Source organism: Mytilus californianus, unplaced genomic scaffold (genome assembly GCF_021869535.1).
Source record: "Mytilus californianus isolate M0D057914Y unplaced genomic scaffold, xbMytCali1.0.p SCAF_1, whole genome shotgun sequence".
In the NCBI taxonomy this organism is placed as follows: domain Eukaryota; kingdom Metazoa; phylum Mollusca; class Bivalvia; order Mytilida; family Mytilidae; genus Mytilus; species Mytilus californianus.
Window position 1 is genome coordinate 36,828,724 of NW_026262581.1, and position 14,995 is coordinate 36,843,718.

General features: G+C 33.2%; 1 protein-coding gene across 3 annotated transcripts in view; it reads right to left on the bottom strand.

The window, feature by feature from the left end:
* LOC127701548 (inositol 1,4,5-trisphosphate receptor type 1-like) overlaps positions 1–14,995 on the bottom strand; it is a 405,533-nt gene that overhangs the window by 194,402 nt on the left and 196,136 nt on the right. For all 3 annotated transcript variants that reach the window (XM_052205488.1, XM_052205479.1, XM_052205470.1), the window contains 3 exons: positions 13,951–14,050; positions 3,730–3,781; positions 2,882–3,047 (listed from right to left, as the gene is read on the bottom strand). In XM_052205488.1, the coding sequence (XP_052061448.1) occupies positions 2,882–3,047; positions 3,730–3,781; positions 13,951–14,050 (318 nt within the window). The remainder of the gene's footprint in view (positions 1–2,881; positions 3,048–3,729; positions 3,782–13,950; positions 14,051–14,995) is intronic.

The window sequence follows — 14,995 nt, forward strand, 5'->3', positions numbered from 1 at the left end:
AAAATTCGCACACTGATAATTTAACCATTGTTTGAATTAATCTTTTGTAATGAAATATGGACAGCAGGAATAATAGTGTCCAAAAGACAGTGCACTATCCAAACGACCAATGAACCATGAAAATGAGGTCAAGGTCATATGAAACCTGCCAGATAGAAATGTTCACCTTACAATTATTCCATACACCAAATATAATTGACCCATTGCTTATAATATCTGAGAAATAGACCATACTGAAAATAATTCGCTGAGCACAGCTGGATACGACTGCAGAGGTCCTACCCTGAACAGTTGGGGCAAAAATGGACACAATATTCGTGCTTGATACAGGACTGAATTTGGATTGTAATTAAATATTTGACACATAATAGGTTTCTGACACAGAATAACTGTAGTCAAAGAACTTAGAATTAGTTATATGATTTGAATTGATATTCAACTTTTTGCTTTTGTGCAATACACCATGCTGTTGCGTATTGACCCCTCCCCCCTCTTTATTTTTGAAAAAAAAAAAATATTTGAAGAAATTTTTTTTTTAATTTCTGAAATCTGAAATGAGAAAAAATTGCCCCCCCCCCCAATTTTTTTTTCCACCTCCCCCCTTTTTCCCAAAAAAAATTCTTTCCCTCAAGATATGGTCATAATCTCAATTCAAATTTTCAATGGAGTTTGCAACCATAATTACCAATTTAAATACATCATAAAAGTCTTAAAATAGAAAATGACATACATAATCATGGCTAAAATTAATATTCCTTTAATAGTAACTTCTAAAAATTAATTGACAGCTAATCACCTCAAGACAATACAACATCTTTATACATAATTTAAAAGCAATGTAAGGGAGGTAATCCAATTTTTTTTTTAATACCTTAAATGTATTTGGATTACCTCCCTTACACGGCTTTTAAATTGTCCATTAACCAGGAAACCCTTGTTTTTCCCCCTTTTTTGCCCCTAATTCCTAAACCATTTGAGCCATAACCCCCCAAAGTCAATCCTAACCATCCCTTTGTGGTATGGAAACTTGTGGTATAATTTCAGAGAGATTCATACACCATTCCACAAGTTATTGTCTGGAAACTAGAAAAATGCTTATTTGGGCCCTTTTTTGGCCCCTAATTTTGCTGTTGCGCAATACTTAGTAAATCTGTTGTCAGACTATAAACAAATAAAGTTCAATTTCTTCTCAATGTCATATTTGAAATTTATGAAAATCAATAGGGAGATTACATCAAAAGCTATAAATAATTCACCAAAGTTTCATGAGAACTGCTGAAAGCATTTTTGAGTTATTGTCCAAAAACTGGAAAATCCCCACTTTTTTAATGAATAAAACCCCATAACTCAGAAATGTAGAATCTAAAATTTATAAAATTCTAAAGGGAGCTTACATCAACAGATATTAACAATTCACCAAAGTTTCATGAGAACTGCTGAAAGCATTTTTGAGTTATTGTCCGAAAACTGGAAATTCACCCTTTTTTTATGAATAAAACCCTGTAACTCGGAAACGTAAAATCTAAAATTTATAAAAATCCAAAAGGGAGCTCATGTCAATAGGTATAAACAATTCACCAAAATTTCTTGCAAGTTGGTGAAAGCATTCTTGAATTGTTGTCAGAAAACTGGAAAATCCCCCTTTTTTAATGAATAAAACCCCAAAACTCAGAAACGGTAAATCTGAAATTTATAAAAAAACAAAAGGGAGCTCACGTCAATAGATATAAACAATTCATCAACGTTTCATGCATATTGGTTAAAGCTTTTTTGAGTTAATGTCCGACATGTTGACGACAGACGGACGAACGGACAGACGGTCAACGGTTAACCCATAATACTTCTCGTAAACGGGCGTATAAAAACGAGAAACACTTAAGAACCACATCAATAAACAACAACCACTGAAACAGGTTCCTGACTTAGGACAGGTGCAAACAAATGCAGCAGGGTTTAAACGTTTTAACAGGCGCCAACCTTCACCCTAACCTGAAATAGTAGTGTAACATTACAACATAGAAAGTCACACTATAAAATATCAATTGAAATGACTCAACTCAATCAAAAAGACATATTAACAAAAACAAGTAAACATACACTGAACGAATAAATTTGATCTATGACACAATGTCAAAAAGACAACTATAACCTTGGACAAAATGGCGTTAAACAAAATAACGTACAGGTAAATTTAAATATAATAATTTTGTTGTTAGTACAGGTCAAGGTCAGATAAAACTCTGCCACACTGAAAAGTACCCCTTAGAATCATTCCATACACAAATGAGGTCGAGGTCAAGTGAAATCTGTTTGACAAATATGTAGACATTATGAGGAACCCATATTCCAAATATAGTTTATATCCTATTACTCATTTTAAGTGAGAAATTCAAATGACAAAAAAACTTTTTTTTTTAAAGCAGTCGCTGAACCATGAAAATGAGGTCAAGGACAATGGACATATGACAGACAGAAACTTTGTAACATAAGTTATTTGCATACAAGGTATGAAGCATCCAGGTCTTCTACCTTCTGAAATATAAAGCTTTAAACAAATAGTTTACGCCGCCACTGGATAGTTTTCTCTATGTCTTGCATACTGCAACAGGTGAGACAAAAAACTAAGTCTATTCATCACTAAAATACGGAAAAATGAAAATTAATATTTTCAATTTTTTTCTATGGATACTGTCTTTAGATCATAAAAAGCTTCTGTCCAAATTTCATAAAGGTTTCACAAAGTTCTTGATGTCAAAAAAACTTTAACCACAGACTAAATATAAATGTGGCCGCTGCCGCCCACGTTATGTTTTGCTTTCATGACATAAATGTTGCAGTCTCGACAAATATCAATCAAGAATTTTTTGGCTCAAACAGTTACCTGTTTAAATGCTTGTAAAACTTCTTGCCTTTGGCTAAAATGTCTAAATAACAGTTGCAATGCCCCAGACACTAAAGTTGGATAATTATGCATAACCAAGTTCAACAAAACTCTTAGAAACATCTTTCCTCCTTGGCCATCTAAATCCAGATCCTGGGTTTCTGCACTAAAATACAATAAAACAATTCATAGAGTTTGATTTTAGAATATTTTGTTGTACAATGACTATATTTTCCTAAAAACAAATACAATGTATAGTCTATCTCTCATCTAAAATTTTTTATCAAATTTCGGCATTTGTTTTTAGATTTTTTGTTTTCAACATTTGCCTTTTCTAAAGGGTTGGATATTTTAGTTAAACAATATATCATATACATGACATATTGTATAGACACGTGTCTTTTGCTGAAGACCATATGTCAACACTGAGGTTATGAGTTTGTGGCAGGTGCTCCAATCTTAATTGACTAGGATTGTCAGCTTTTCTTGCCTAAGGTCTGTGGTTCTCATTGGGCACTGCAGCTTCCTCCACCATAAAAACTGACTGTCACGATGTAGAAAAAAACTGCTGAAAGTGGCATTAAAACCCAATCAATCAAATGAGAACAATGTATTTAATTTTTAATATCTTTTTCTTTAGGTATTGTCTGGTGCTATTATAAATACTCCTATTCTACTTTTATTTATACATAAAGTATTGGAAACAGTTCATCAAAATGTTGAAGATGTTATAGACCTTGAATATGGACTAAAAAACATGTAGATAATACAAAAATCTGACAAAATAATTTATATTCCTGCATGTCATAAATCTTTTTAACCAGACGAAGCAGAAATAAAAGACTTACCTCCCATCAAAAATGCCTTCTGCATGTGTACTGATTGCCTCTAAATCTAAACCTGAAATATTTCAAACTAATGTCAACCTTTTCCTTGTAGCAAATGCCAAATCAGAATTAGCATCTGTGACTTTTTATATTATCTCTTCCAGTCAAAAAGCACTTTCTTTAAACAAACAAAAATTGAACTTTTAAAAATTCCTTTAAAAATCAAAACAGAATGTTAAAAATGTTTGTATTTTTTTTTTATATAAACAAGAGTGTGCATGCTGAAATATATCACCTGCTTTACTTATCATGGTTTAATATATGTTGAAAGTCTGTATAATGAAGGTTTTACTACAAGTATCACATAAACTTAACATTATCAATGAAAATGAGATCAAGGTCAGATGACCCCAACCAGACAGACATGTAAACCTAACAAACATACAATACACCAAATATAGTAAGCTTATTGCTCATAGTATCTGAGAAATAGATCAAACTGGAATTTTTTTTTAACAATAACCAATGAAAAAAAGGTCATGGTCAGATGAAAGCTGACAGACAGACATGTGCACACATTCCATACCACAAATACAGCTGATTTATTGCTTATAGTATCTGAGAAACAGATCAAAACTCAATAAAATGCTTCGCTGAGCACAGCCAGATACGACCGCAGAGGTCTAACCCTGAACAGTTGGGGCAAGTTTGGACACAATATTCAAGCTTGATACTGTCTGAATTTGGATTGTGATCAAATTTTTGACATAATATAGGTTTCTGACACAAAATAAATGTGGTCAAAGATCTTAAAAATTTGAAATGGGACATTTAATTTACCTAGAATGGTCTGATATCCAAAATCTAACAACATGGTTCGATTCAGCATATAAAGAAATACCAAAAATTAAATTTTAGTTGAAATCAAACAAAGTTTAATTTTAGACCCTTCAAACCTTAATATGGACTAATTTGAAAACAGGGCCCAAAATAAAAAATCTAAATGCACAATAAGATTCAGCATATCATACAGCCGCAATTCAGTTTTTGATGAAATCAAACAAAGTTGAATTTTGGACCCTTTTGACCTCAATGTAGACCAATTTAAAAATGGGGCCCAATATCCAAAAAAGTAATACAAGGTTAGAACCCCCAAAAATTAAAGACTTTAAATTAATCCTATTGAAATTGGTTTAAACATTTGTATTTATTTTCAATTGAAGATTTCTTGCTATTGCGCAATACTGTGCAATTGAAGATTTCTTGCTATTGCGCAATACTGTGTTGTTGCGCAATACTCTGCTATTGCGCAATACTGGCCAATTGAAGATTTCTTGCTATTGCTCAATACTGTGCTATTGTGCAATACTGTGCTAAGGTGCATTACTGTGCAATTGAAGATTTCTTACAATTGAACAATACTGTGCAATTGAAGATTTCTTGCTATTGCTCAATACTGTGCTATTGTGCATTACTGTGCAATTGAAGATTTCTTACTATTGCACAATACTGTACTTTTGCACAATACTGTGCAATTGAAGATTTCTTGCTATTGCACAATACTGTGCAATTGAAGATTTTTTGCTTTTGCACAATACTGTGCAATCATTTGAAATTTCACAAATTTGGAAGAAGAAAAAATATGAACCCCCAAAAAATATTGAAAAAAAAAAAACCCCAAACTTTTTGAACCCCCTCCCCCTTGGAGTAATTACCCCCAAATTACTCCCAGCCTTCCCTTTGTGGTATGGAACCTTGTAGTACAATTTTAGAGAGATCTATACACTAACACACAAGTTATTGCCTGGAAACTACAAAAATGCTTGTTTTTGGCCCCTTTTTGGCCTCTAATTCCTTAACTGTTGGTACCATAACCCCCAAAATCAATCCCAACCTTCCTTTTGTGGTATTGAACCTTTTGGTAAAATTTCTTAGAGATCCATTCACTTAAGCTAAAGTTATTGTCCAGGAACCAAATGTGTCTTCGGACGATGCCGACGCAGATGACGACGACACCATAGCATTATATGACACAAAAAAATTTTATTGTTCGTATAAACCGATTAAGCATGAAAATGAGGTAAAGGTCAGATGAAACACCTAACAATCATTCCAAACACACTGAATGTATTTAACTTTTTGCTTATAGTATCTGAAATACAAACTTGATCACAAAAACTTAACCTTGATCACTGATCCAAGACGGAATGAGTCTTATTTGAAGACACAAAGGAAAAGTTGGCAGATAAGCAATTGATCCTACAAGGAGATGAACAGACAAGGGTTACAAGTAGTATGCCACTGACTTTTTATTGAAGTCAAATAAGAAAAGAAAAAGAGATGTACTGCTAACTTTATTGTGTCATAAACTAATAAAATGCTCCGCAGGGCGCAGCTTGATACGACCGCAGAGGTCGCACCCTGAACAGTTGGGGCAAGTATGGACACAACATTCAAGCTTGATACAGCTCTGAATTTGGATTGTGATTAAATATTTGACACAGCATAGGTTTCTGACACAGAATGAATGTGGTCTAAGAACTTAAAAATTTTAAAATGTGACATTCACCTATTATGGTCCAATATCCAAAATCTAAATACATGGTTAGATTCAGCATATCAAAGAACCCCAAGAATTCAATTTTTGATGAAATCAAACAAAGTTTAATTTTGGACCCTTTTGACCTCAATGTGGACAAAGTTGATAACGGGGCCCAAAAATAAAAAATCTAAATACATGGTTAGATTCAGCATATCAAAGAACCCCATATATTCAATTTTGTTGAAATCAAACAAAGTTTAATTTTGGACCCCGATTTGGACCAACTTGAAAACTGGGCCAATAATCAAAAATCTAAATACATGTTTAGATTCAGCATATCAAAGAACCCTAAGAATTCAATTTTTGTTAAAATCAAACTTTGGTTAAATTTTGGACCCTTTGGACCTTAATGTAGACCAATTTGAAAACGGAACCAAAAATTAAGAATCTAAATACACAGTTAGATTCAGCATATCAAAGAACCCCAATAATTCAATTTTTGATGAAATCAAACAAAGTTTAATTTTGGACCCTTTGGACCTCAATGTGGACCAATTTAAAAACGGGGCCCAAAATCCAAAAACTTAATACACAGTTAGATTCAGCATATTAAAGAACCCCAAGAATTCAAGAATAAAACCCCATTGAAATTGGTCAAGAAATAAGCAATTTATATAAAAAGTATCTTCTTTTGCACAATACTGTGCAATTGAATATTTCTTGCTATTGCGCAATACTGTACAATTGACAATTTCTTGCTATTGCGCAATATTGTGCTATTGGATATTTCTTGCTATTGCGCAATACTGTGCAATTGAAGATTTCTTGCTATTGCGCAATACTGTGCAATTGAAGATTTCTTGCTATTGTGCAATACTGTGCAATTGAAAATTTCTTGCTATTGCACAATACTTATTATATAATAATTTACACATCCTGTTTGGTGTGTATCTCCTACCATATCATTATTATTTGCTTTTAAATATAAATCAGAAATAACCAACTTAAAATGGAAAATTTTAAAAGGAAAAAAAAAGGAAAAAAAAGAAAAAAAAAGGCAAACCCCCCCCCCCCCTCCAAATTTTTTGAACCCCTTTATGATTCATCACCCCCAAACTCAATCCCAGCCTTCCCTTTGTGGTATGGTACCTTGCAGTACAATTTCAGAGAGATCCATACACTTGAACACAAGTTATTGTCTGGAAACTAGAAAAATGTGTTTTTTGGCCCCTTTTTGGCCCCCAATTCCTAAACGTTTAGGGCAATTACCCCCAAACTCAATTCCAGCTTTCCCTTTGTGATATGGAACCTTGTAGTACAATTTCAGAAATATCCAAACACTTACACACAAGTTATTGTCATGAAACTAGAAAAATGCTTGTTTTTGGCCCCTTTTTTGGCCCCTAATTCCTAAAATTTTGAGGCAATTACCCCCAAAATCAATCCCAGCATTCCCTGTGTGATATGGAACCTTGTGGTACAATTTCAGAGAGATCCATACACTTGAACACAAGTTATTGTCTGGAAACTAGAAAAATGTGTTTTTTGGCCCCTTTTTGGCCCCTTATTCCTAAACGTTTTGGGCAATTACCCCCAAACTCAATTCCAGCTTTCCCTTTGTGATATGGAACCTTGTAGTACAATTTCAGAAAGATCCATACACTTTCACACAAGTTATTGTCATGAAACTAGAAAAATGCTTGTTTTTTGCCCCTTTTTTGGCCCCTAATTCCTAATACTTTGAGGCAATTACTCCCAAAGTCAATCCCAGCATTCCCTTTGTGATATGGAACCTTGTGTGGTACAATGTCAGAGAGATCCATAAACTAACACACAAGTTATGTCTGGAAGTTACAAAAATGCTTATTTTTGGCCCCTAATTCCTTAACTGTTGGTACCATAACCCCCAAAATCAGTCCCAACCTTCCTTTTGTAGTATTGAACCTTATGGTAAAATTTCATAGAGATCCATTCATTTAAACTAAAGTTAGAGTGCGAAAACCAATGTGTCTTCGGACGACGCCGGACGACGCCTGACGACGACGACGACGCCAACGTCATACCAATATACGACTGCAAAAATTTTTGCGGTCGTATAAAAACAAGAGTGCACACCCTGAAATGTCTAGCCTGCTTTACTTACCATTGATTTTATGTTGAAAGTATTAAAGATAAAGGTTTTACTACAAGTATCACATTAACTTCAGGTGCGGATCCAGCCATTTTTAAAAGGGCGGGGTTCCAGCACATGCAAGTCATATAAAAAGAAAGGGGGTTCAGACCATATGTTCCCATCAAAAGCATTAATTGTCAAACAAAAAAGAGGGGAAAAACATACCAAAACACAATAAAAACATTTCATTGACCAATGAACCATGAAAATGAGGTCAAGGTCAGATGATACCTGCCAGACTGACATCAATCCCTTACAGTCATTCCATACACCACATATAGTTGACCTACTGCTTATAGTATCTGAGAAACGGACCTAATCACGTAACTTTAACCTTGATCACTGATCCATGAAAATGAGGTAGAACTTAGGTGAACTCTGTCTAATGGACATGTAGACTTTGCAGGGAACTCATAGACCAAATATAGTTATCCTAATACTTATAATAAGCGAGAAATACACATGACAAAACTATAGTTTTTCTTCAAGCAGTCGCTGAACCATGAAAATGAGGTCAAGGACCATGGACATATGACAGACGAAAACTTTGTATCATAAGATATCTGCATTTAAGGTATGAAGCATCCTTCTGAAATATATAAAGCTTTATACAAATTGTTTACATCGTCGCAGGATAGTAATCATTATGTCTAGCATACTGCGACTTTCGTCCCAGGCAAGACAAAAAGGAATAAATAAATAATTTGCCAAATAGCTATTCTAGATATATAAGACATCTTAAAAATGTGTTTGTATCATTTCAAATAGCACTTGTAAAACTTTAAAAGACATTAACTGGTAAGTATAGATTCATCTGTTAAGTTATTGTCCTGTGCTTTGTAAAACAAAGTTCTCTTCAGTACAATAACATAATTATCTTTCTATTTTTGAAAACAAGTCTCAAACAGTGAAAATAAAAACTTTCTTTTCTTCTTTTTATATACCCGGTAAATAAAATAGCCCTAAATTAGTATACAACATTTATTTTATATTTTAAGCACAACACAAATCAAACCCACTGATAGAAGCATCAGGCTTTGTTTCTGTCTGTTGTTCAATTTGGCTTTTGAAGATTGATAAAATCCAAGTCAAACGGTAGTCCATACGAACATACATTAAATACTGAAACATACAATATTTTTTTTGTCAAATGCCTTGGATGCAAGACAAGCTACAACTAAACAAATGCTTGGTTCATGTATTAAAGAGGCATTAGCTGTCAAATTTGTGTTCACTGATTTGACTCAAATTCTCTTATTTGATTTATAACATACTAAAACGTATGTCCAAATTACAAAAAGTCTAAAATAAACAATAAACAATGCATGGACTCGATAATATATATCAGCATTTTGAATGTATTATAGTCTAGACGCCATCTAAATAACCATCGAGATGACATCTGAAGACTGCTGATGGTCACATAACCTGATATAAACATAAATATTAATATAAATAGATAGCAACCACATGCAATTGGATTTTCTAGGTCTGTTTGATTGCATGTTATAGGTTTAAAAAAAATATGTTAATCACCGTTTTTACCTGTATAAGAAAGATTTTTTGTGGATCGATTCAGTAAACAAAATGGTTCACCCTTGTTTCACTTTCAATGTTGACATTTTTTCCCTTTTAATAGCTGAATAAGATTAGTACATGCGTAACCTATCTCCAGTTAAGGGATTGAATTGAAGTTCACATGAATACGAATTCACTTGAGGTCGAATTATTAACATGCAAGTCAATAATACATCAGCAATGTTTTTGAGCTTATTTTGACAGATTTGGGCCAAACTAACTGCTCATAACAAAATATTAATTCAAAATTCCGCTTTTATTAATATTTGAAAAAAAAAAAAATTGTATTTTAATTTTTTGTCAAAATCACAACTAATGCCCCTAAGACTGCATGCTTACTCTAATGAAAATGGAATAAAAAAAATACAAGCCTACATAACAGAAAACTTGTCACATCAGGAAATTTTACAAATTTCGATATGTTTACAGATTCCTTCGCTGAAAAAAACTATGTGAAAAAATAACAGTTTGAGCCTTAAAGCAAACCTGAAGATAATAGATATAGGAAGATGTGGTATGAGTGCCAATGAGACAACTCTCCATCCAAGTTACAATTTATAAAAGTAAACCATTATAGGTCAAGATACGGCCTTCAACACGGAGCATTGGCTCACACCGAACAGCAAGCTATAAAGGGCCCCAAAAAATTACTAGTGTAAAACCATTCAAACGGAAAAACCAACGGTCTAATCTATATAAAAACGAGAAACGAGAAACACGTATGAACTACATAAACAGACGACAACTACTGTAATCAGATTCCTGACTTAGCTTGTCAAGCATAAAATTAAGGTCAAAACCCAAAAAGAATTCTGAGGTAAAATATCATTGCTTATCTTCTACAAATTGGTATGATAGGACATAATGGGGCATATTTCAAGTTTCTGAAGCAAAACATAGATCAAGATGACCACAACAATGTGGCCTTGTTTGGTACTAAGTGCTGTAAATTCATATATTTTTGCAACATTTTTATCATTGCAGAATTGTGACTGAATATGTTAAGTTAAATTAATACACCCATTTAAAATTTTGATAGCAACATTTATATGCACTTTTTCCTAAAATCTCTACAATAAATCTTCATTTCTGTTTGTTGTTCAACAATTGCAATAATTAATTCATGCAAAAATTTGTGACTAAACAGTATATATAGGAGTGACGTATTCTAAATATAGTACAGGTACTTAATATGGCTTTCTGAGATATGAACCTACATGCAAAATTTTAACCACATTCAATCAAGCATAAAGTGTTATCCATTTGAATTGAAATATACAATAATACTTCACTGAAATATCATTACTGATATATTACCTTTAGGGTCCAGGAAAAACATTAAACAGAAAACTTAACCAAAGTAACTTTATCATAAATTGCAGTTTATAGTAACTAAGTGTTACTAATCATTGTTGTACTCTGTGTAAAAGAAATAGTGCTGAAATATCACTATATGTTTTCTTAAAACATTATGCTTCGAGTGAAGTTAATTGTAATGCAATCAGTCTTGTATATCCAAAAAGGTATGTTAATGATATGTAACAGACAATAACAATCCAAATAAACTGCTTCGCTGAGCGCAGCTGGATACGCCCGCACAGGTTCAACCCTGAACAGTTGGGGCAAAAATGGACACAATATTCAAGCTTGATACAGGTCTGAATTTGGATTGTAATTAAATATTTGACATATTACAGGTTTCTGAATAAATGTAGTCAAAGAACTTGAACTTGGTTATATGAATTGAATTTATATTCAATTAAAGATTTCTTGCTGTTATGCAATACACTGTGCTGTTGCGCAATACTTAGTAAATCTGTTGTCAGACTATAAACAAATAAAGTTCAATTTCTTCTCAATGTCATATTTGAAATTTATGAAAATCAATAGGGAGATTACATCAATAGCTATAAATAATTCACCAAAGTTTCATGAGAACTGCTGAAAGCATTTTTGAGTTATTGTCCAAAAACTGGAAAATCCCCCCTTTTTTAATGAGTAAAACCCCAAAACTCAGAAACGGTAAATCTGAAATTTATAAAAAACGAAAGGGAGCTCACGTCAATAGATATAAACAATTCACCAAAGTTTCATGCATATTGGTTAAAGCTTTTTTGAGTTAATGTCTGACATGTTGACGACGGACGGACGGACGGACAGACGGTCAACGGTATACCATAATACGTCCCGTACACGGGCATATAAAAAGAAAAAGAAAAAAGCTGGCATTGCCAACTGATGCTTCATGAACTGCACATTTATTGAGAGAAAACATTTTTATTTCAAGTGTTCAAAATACTAGTACATTCGGTTGGAGGGACATTAGGTGGTGTTACATCTTACAAAGTCTATCCAAATTTATTTTTGCAAAGAATTCCGCTCAAGCCGGTGCTAGGGGCTATCTTAAACTTGCAGTGAGGTGAGAGTTTATTTTTTTTGGTTGCTCCATGTTGAAGGCCTCACTGTGACTTTGAGATGAAGAACAGCAATAAAAGCACTGTTCCTTTGTGTGTCTTTTTGCTGTGCATGTACTGATTTTGTGTCATGGATGGATACCCCATATCCTTTGTTTTTCTATTATAGACTGTTATTGCCAATTTTTCAACAGTATAAATGTGTTCCAATTCATAGTGAGATACCATCCTTAAACCAACTTAAAATAAAATGCTCCGCTGGGCGCAGCTTGATACTACCGCAGAGGTCGAACCCTGAACAGTTGGGGCAAGTATGGACACAACATTCAAGCTTGATACAGCACTGAATTTGGATTGTGATTAAATATTTGACACAGCACAGGTTTCTGACACAGAATGAATGTGGTCTAAGAACTTAAAAATTTTTAATTACCTATTCAAACCATATCATTATCATTTGCTTTTATTTATAAATCAGAAATAACCAATTTAAAATGGAAAATTTTAAAGAAAAAAAAATCCCTCCCCCCCCCCCCCCCCAATTTTTTTGAACCCCCTTATGATTCATCACCCCCAAACTCAATCCCAGCCTTCCCTTTGTGGTATGGTACCTTGCAGTACAATTTCAGAGAGATCCATACACTTGAACACAAGTTATTGTCTGGAAACTAGAAAAATGTTTATTTTTGGCCCCTTTTTGGCCCCTTATTCCTAAACGTTTTGGGCAATTACCTCCAAACTCAATTCCAGCTTTCCCTTTGTGATATGAAACCTTGTAGTACAATTTCAGAAAGATCCATACACTTGCACACAAGTTATTGTCATGAAACTAGAAAAATGCTTGTTTTTTGCCCCTTTTTTGGCCTCTAATTCCTAATATTTTGAGGCAATTACCCCCAAAATCAATCCAAACATTCCCTGTGTGGTATGGAACCTTGTGGTACAATGTCAGAGAGATCCATACACTTACACACAAGTTATGTCTGGAAGTTACAAAAATGCTTATTTTTGGCCCCTATTTGGCCCCTAATTCCTTAACTGTTGGTACCATAACCCCCAAAATCAATCCCAACCTTCCTTTTGTGGTATTGAACCTTATGGTAAAATTTCATAGAGATCCATTCACTTAAACTAAAGTTAGAGTGCGAAAACCAATGTGTCTTCGGACGACGACGCCAACGTCATACCAATATACGACCACAAAAATAAAAAATTCACTGGTAAAAAAAATAGCTAAAAAAGAGATTAGTTATACTATGTTTGACAAATTCAAGTTAAAAGGGGTGTAATTTTCATACCGGTTAGTATCATGGAGTAAATGATGATTAAAATCAGTATGATTAACAAACAACCAATAAGACTGTCTTGAAATATTATAATTTAGCACTCGTTGTATTAACAAGCATGCAAGTGAAGGAAGAGAGCAGATAGCAAGAAATTTTGCAAGATCTTTAATACATGCATCCTATTAATTAACAAACTAAATGTGAAGACAAAATGAAAGTTATATATTCCAGCAAGAAAGGGTGAATTACCATTGTCAGTGTCCTTGATGGAATTGTTTTCATCAAATTCATGTTTGAAAATCGACAAAAGGCAAGTGATACGATAGTCCAACCGAACATCTAAAATAAACTGCAAAATAATATTACAACACTTACATTTCATTTCAAAAACTAGAAAAAAATAAATATAATGTGGAAACAACAGCAATCTTAAGGAATAAATCAAAATAATTGAATAAACTGAATAAGAAAACAAGAAAGAGAGTACTATTGTAAAACGTTAATACATTGGTTTCTTCTCAATATAAATGACATATATATCTTACAATTAAACATAATTTTCAATATTTAATGTTCACTGGTATTAAACTGATTATAATAACATACATTACAACCATCTCAAATGGGATATGCAAAATATGGTTGAAGTAATTTTTTCTCACAATTTAATTTTTTGACTATGATCAGTTAAAAAGTAAGCAGGCCTTACAATGACCTATATAGTTGCTTACATCTACTTCATTTGGTCTCTGGTGAACAGTTGTGTCATTGGCAATCATATGATATCGTCTTAATTTTTACAGAATAAATCAATAATGGAAAAATACCAATTACCATTGATTTTGGTCTTAAATCACATTTTCAAGTGGCAAAACATCTTTTAAAAATATGATTATAGTAATTTTGACAAGCCATAATATATAGTAACCTTATTTACAGATACAATAGAGATTAGATATGATAGTAATGAACAATAGTAAAACCAGTTAATCAACACATATTCAGTTCAAAAGTAACCCCAAGAGTTGGCTGTGGTATAGAAATATGGTCATCTGGACTTCTCCTTACCAGCAGAAAAGGCGCTTAAGACAGACTGTGCATGAAGTATAAATACATAGCTAGGTTTAGTCAAAATGGGTATGTTCAATTTGATGACTTACACAAGGAGAGTACCACATTGTCTCCATATATAAATAAAAAACCTATAACAACTCTTTGACAGTCTTTCAGTAGCCTATAGTAAGGCATAATTCCTGCTCCTTTAAAATTACCTCTTTTTCAGTGGCAGTCTCAA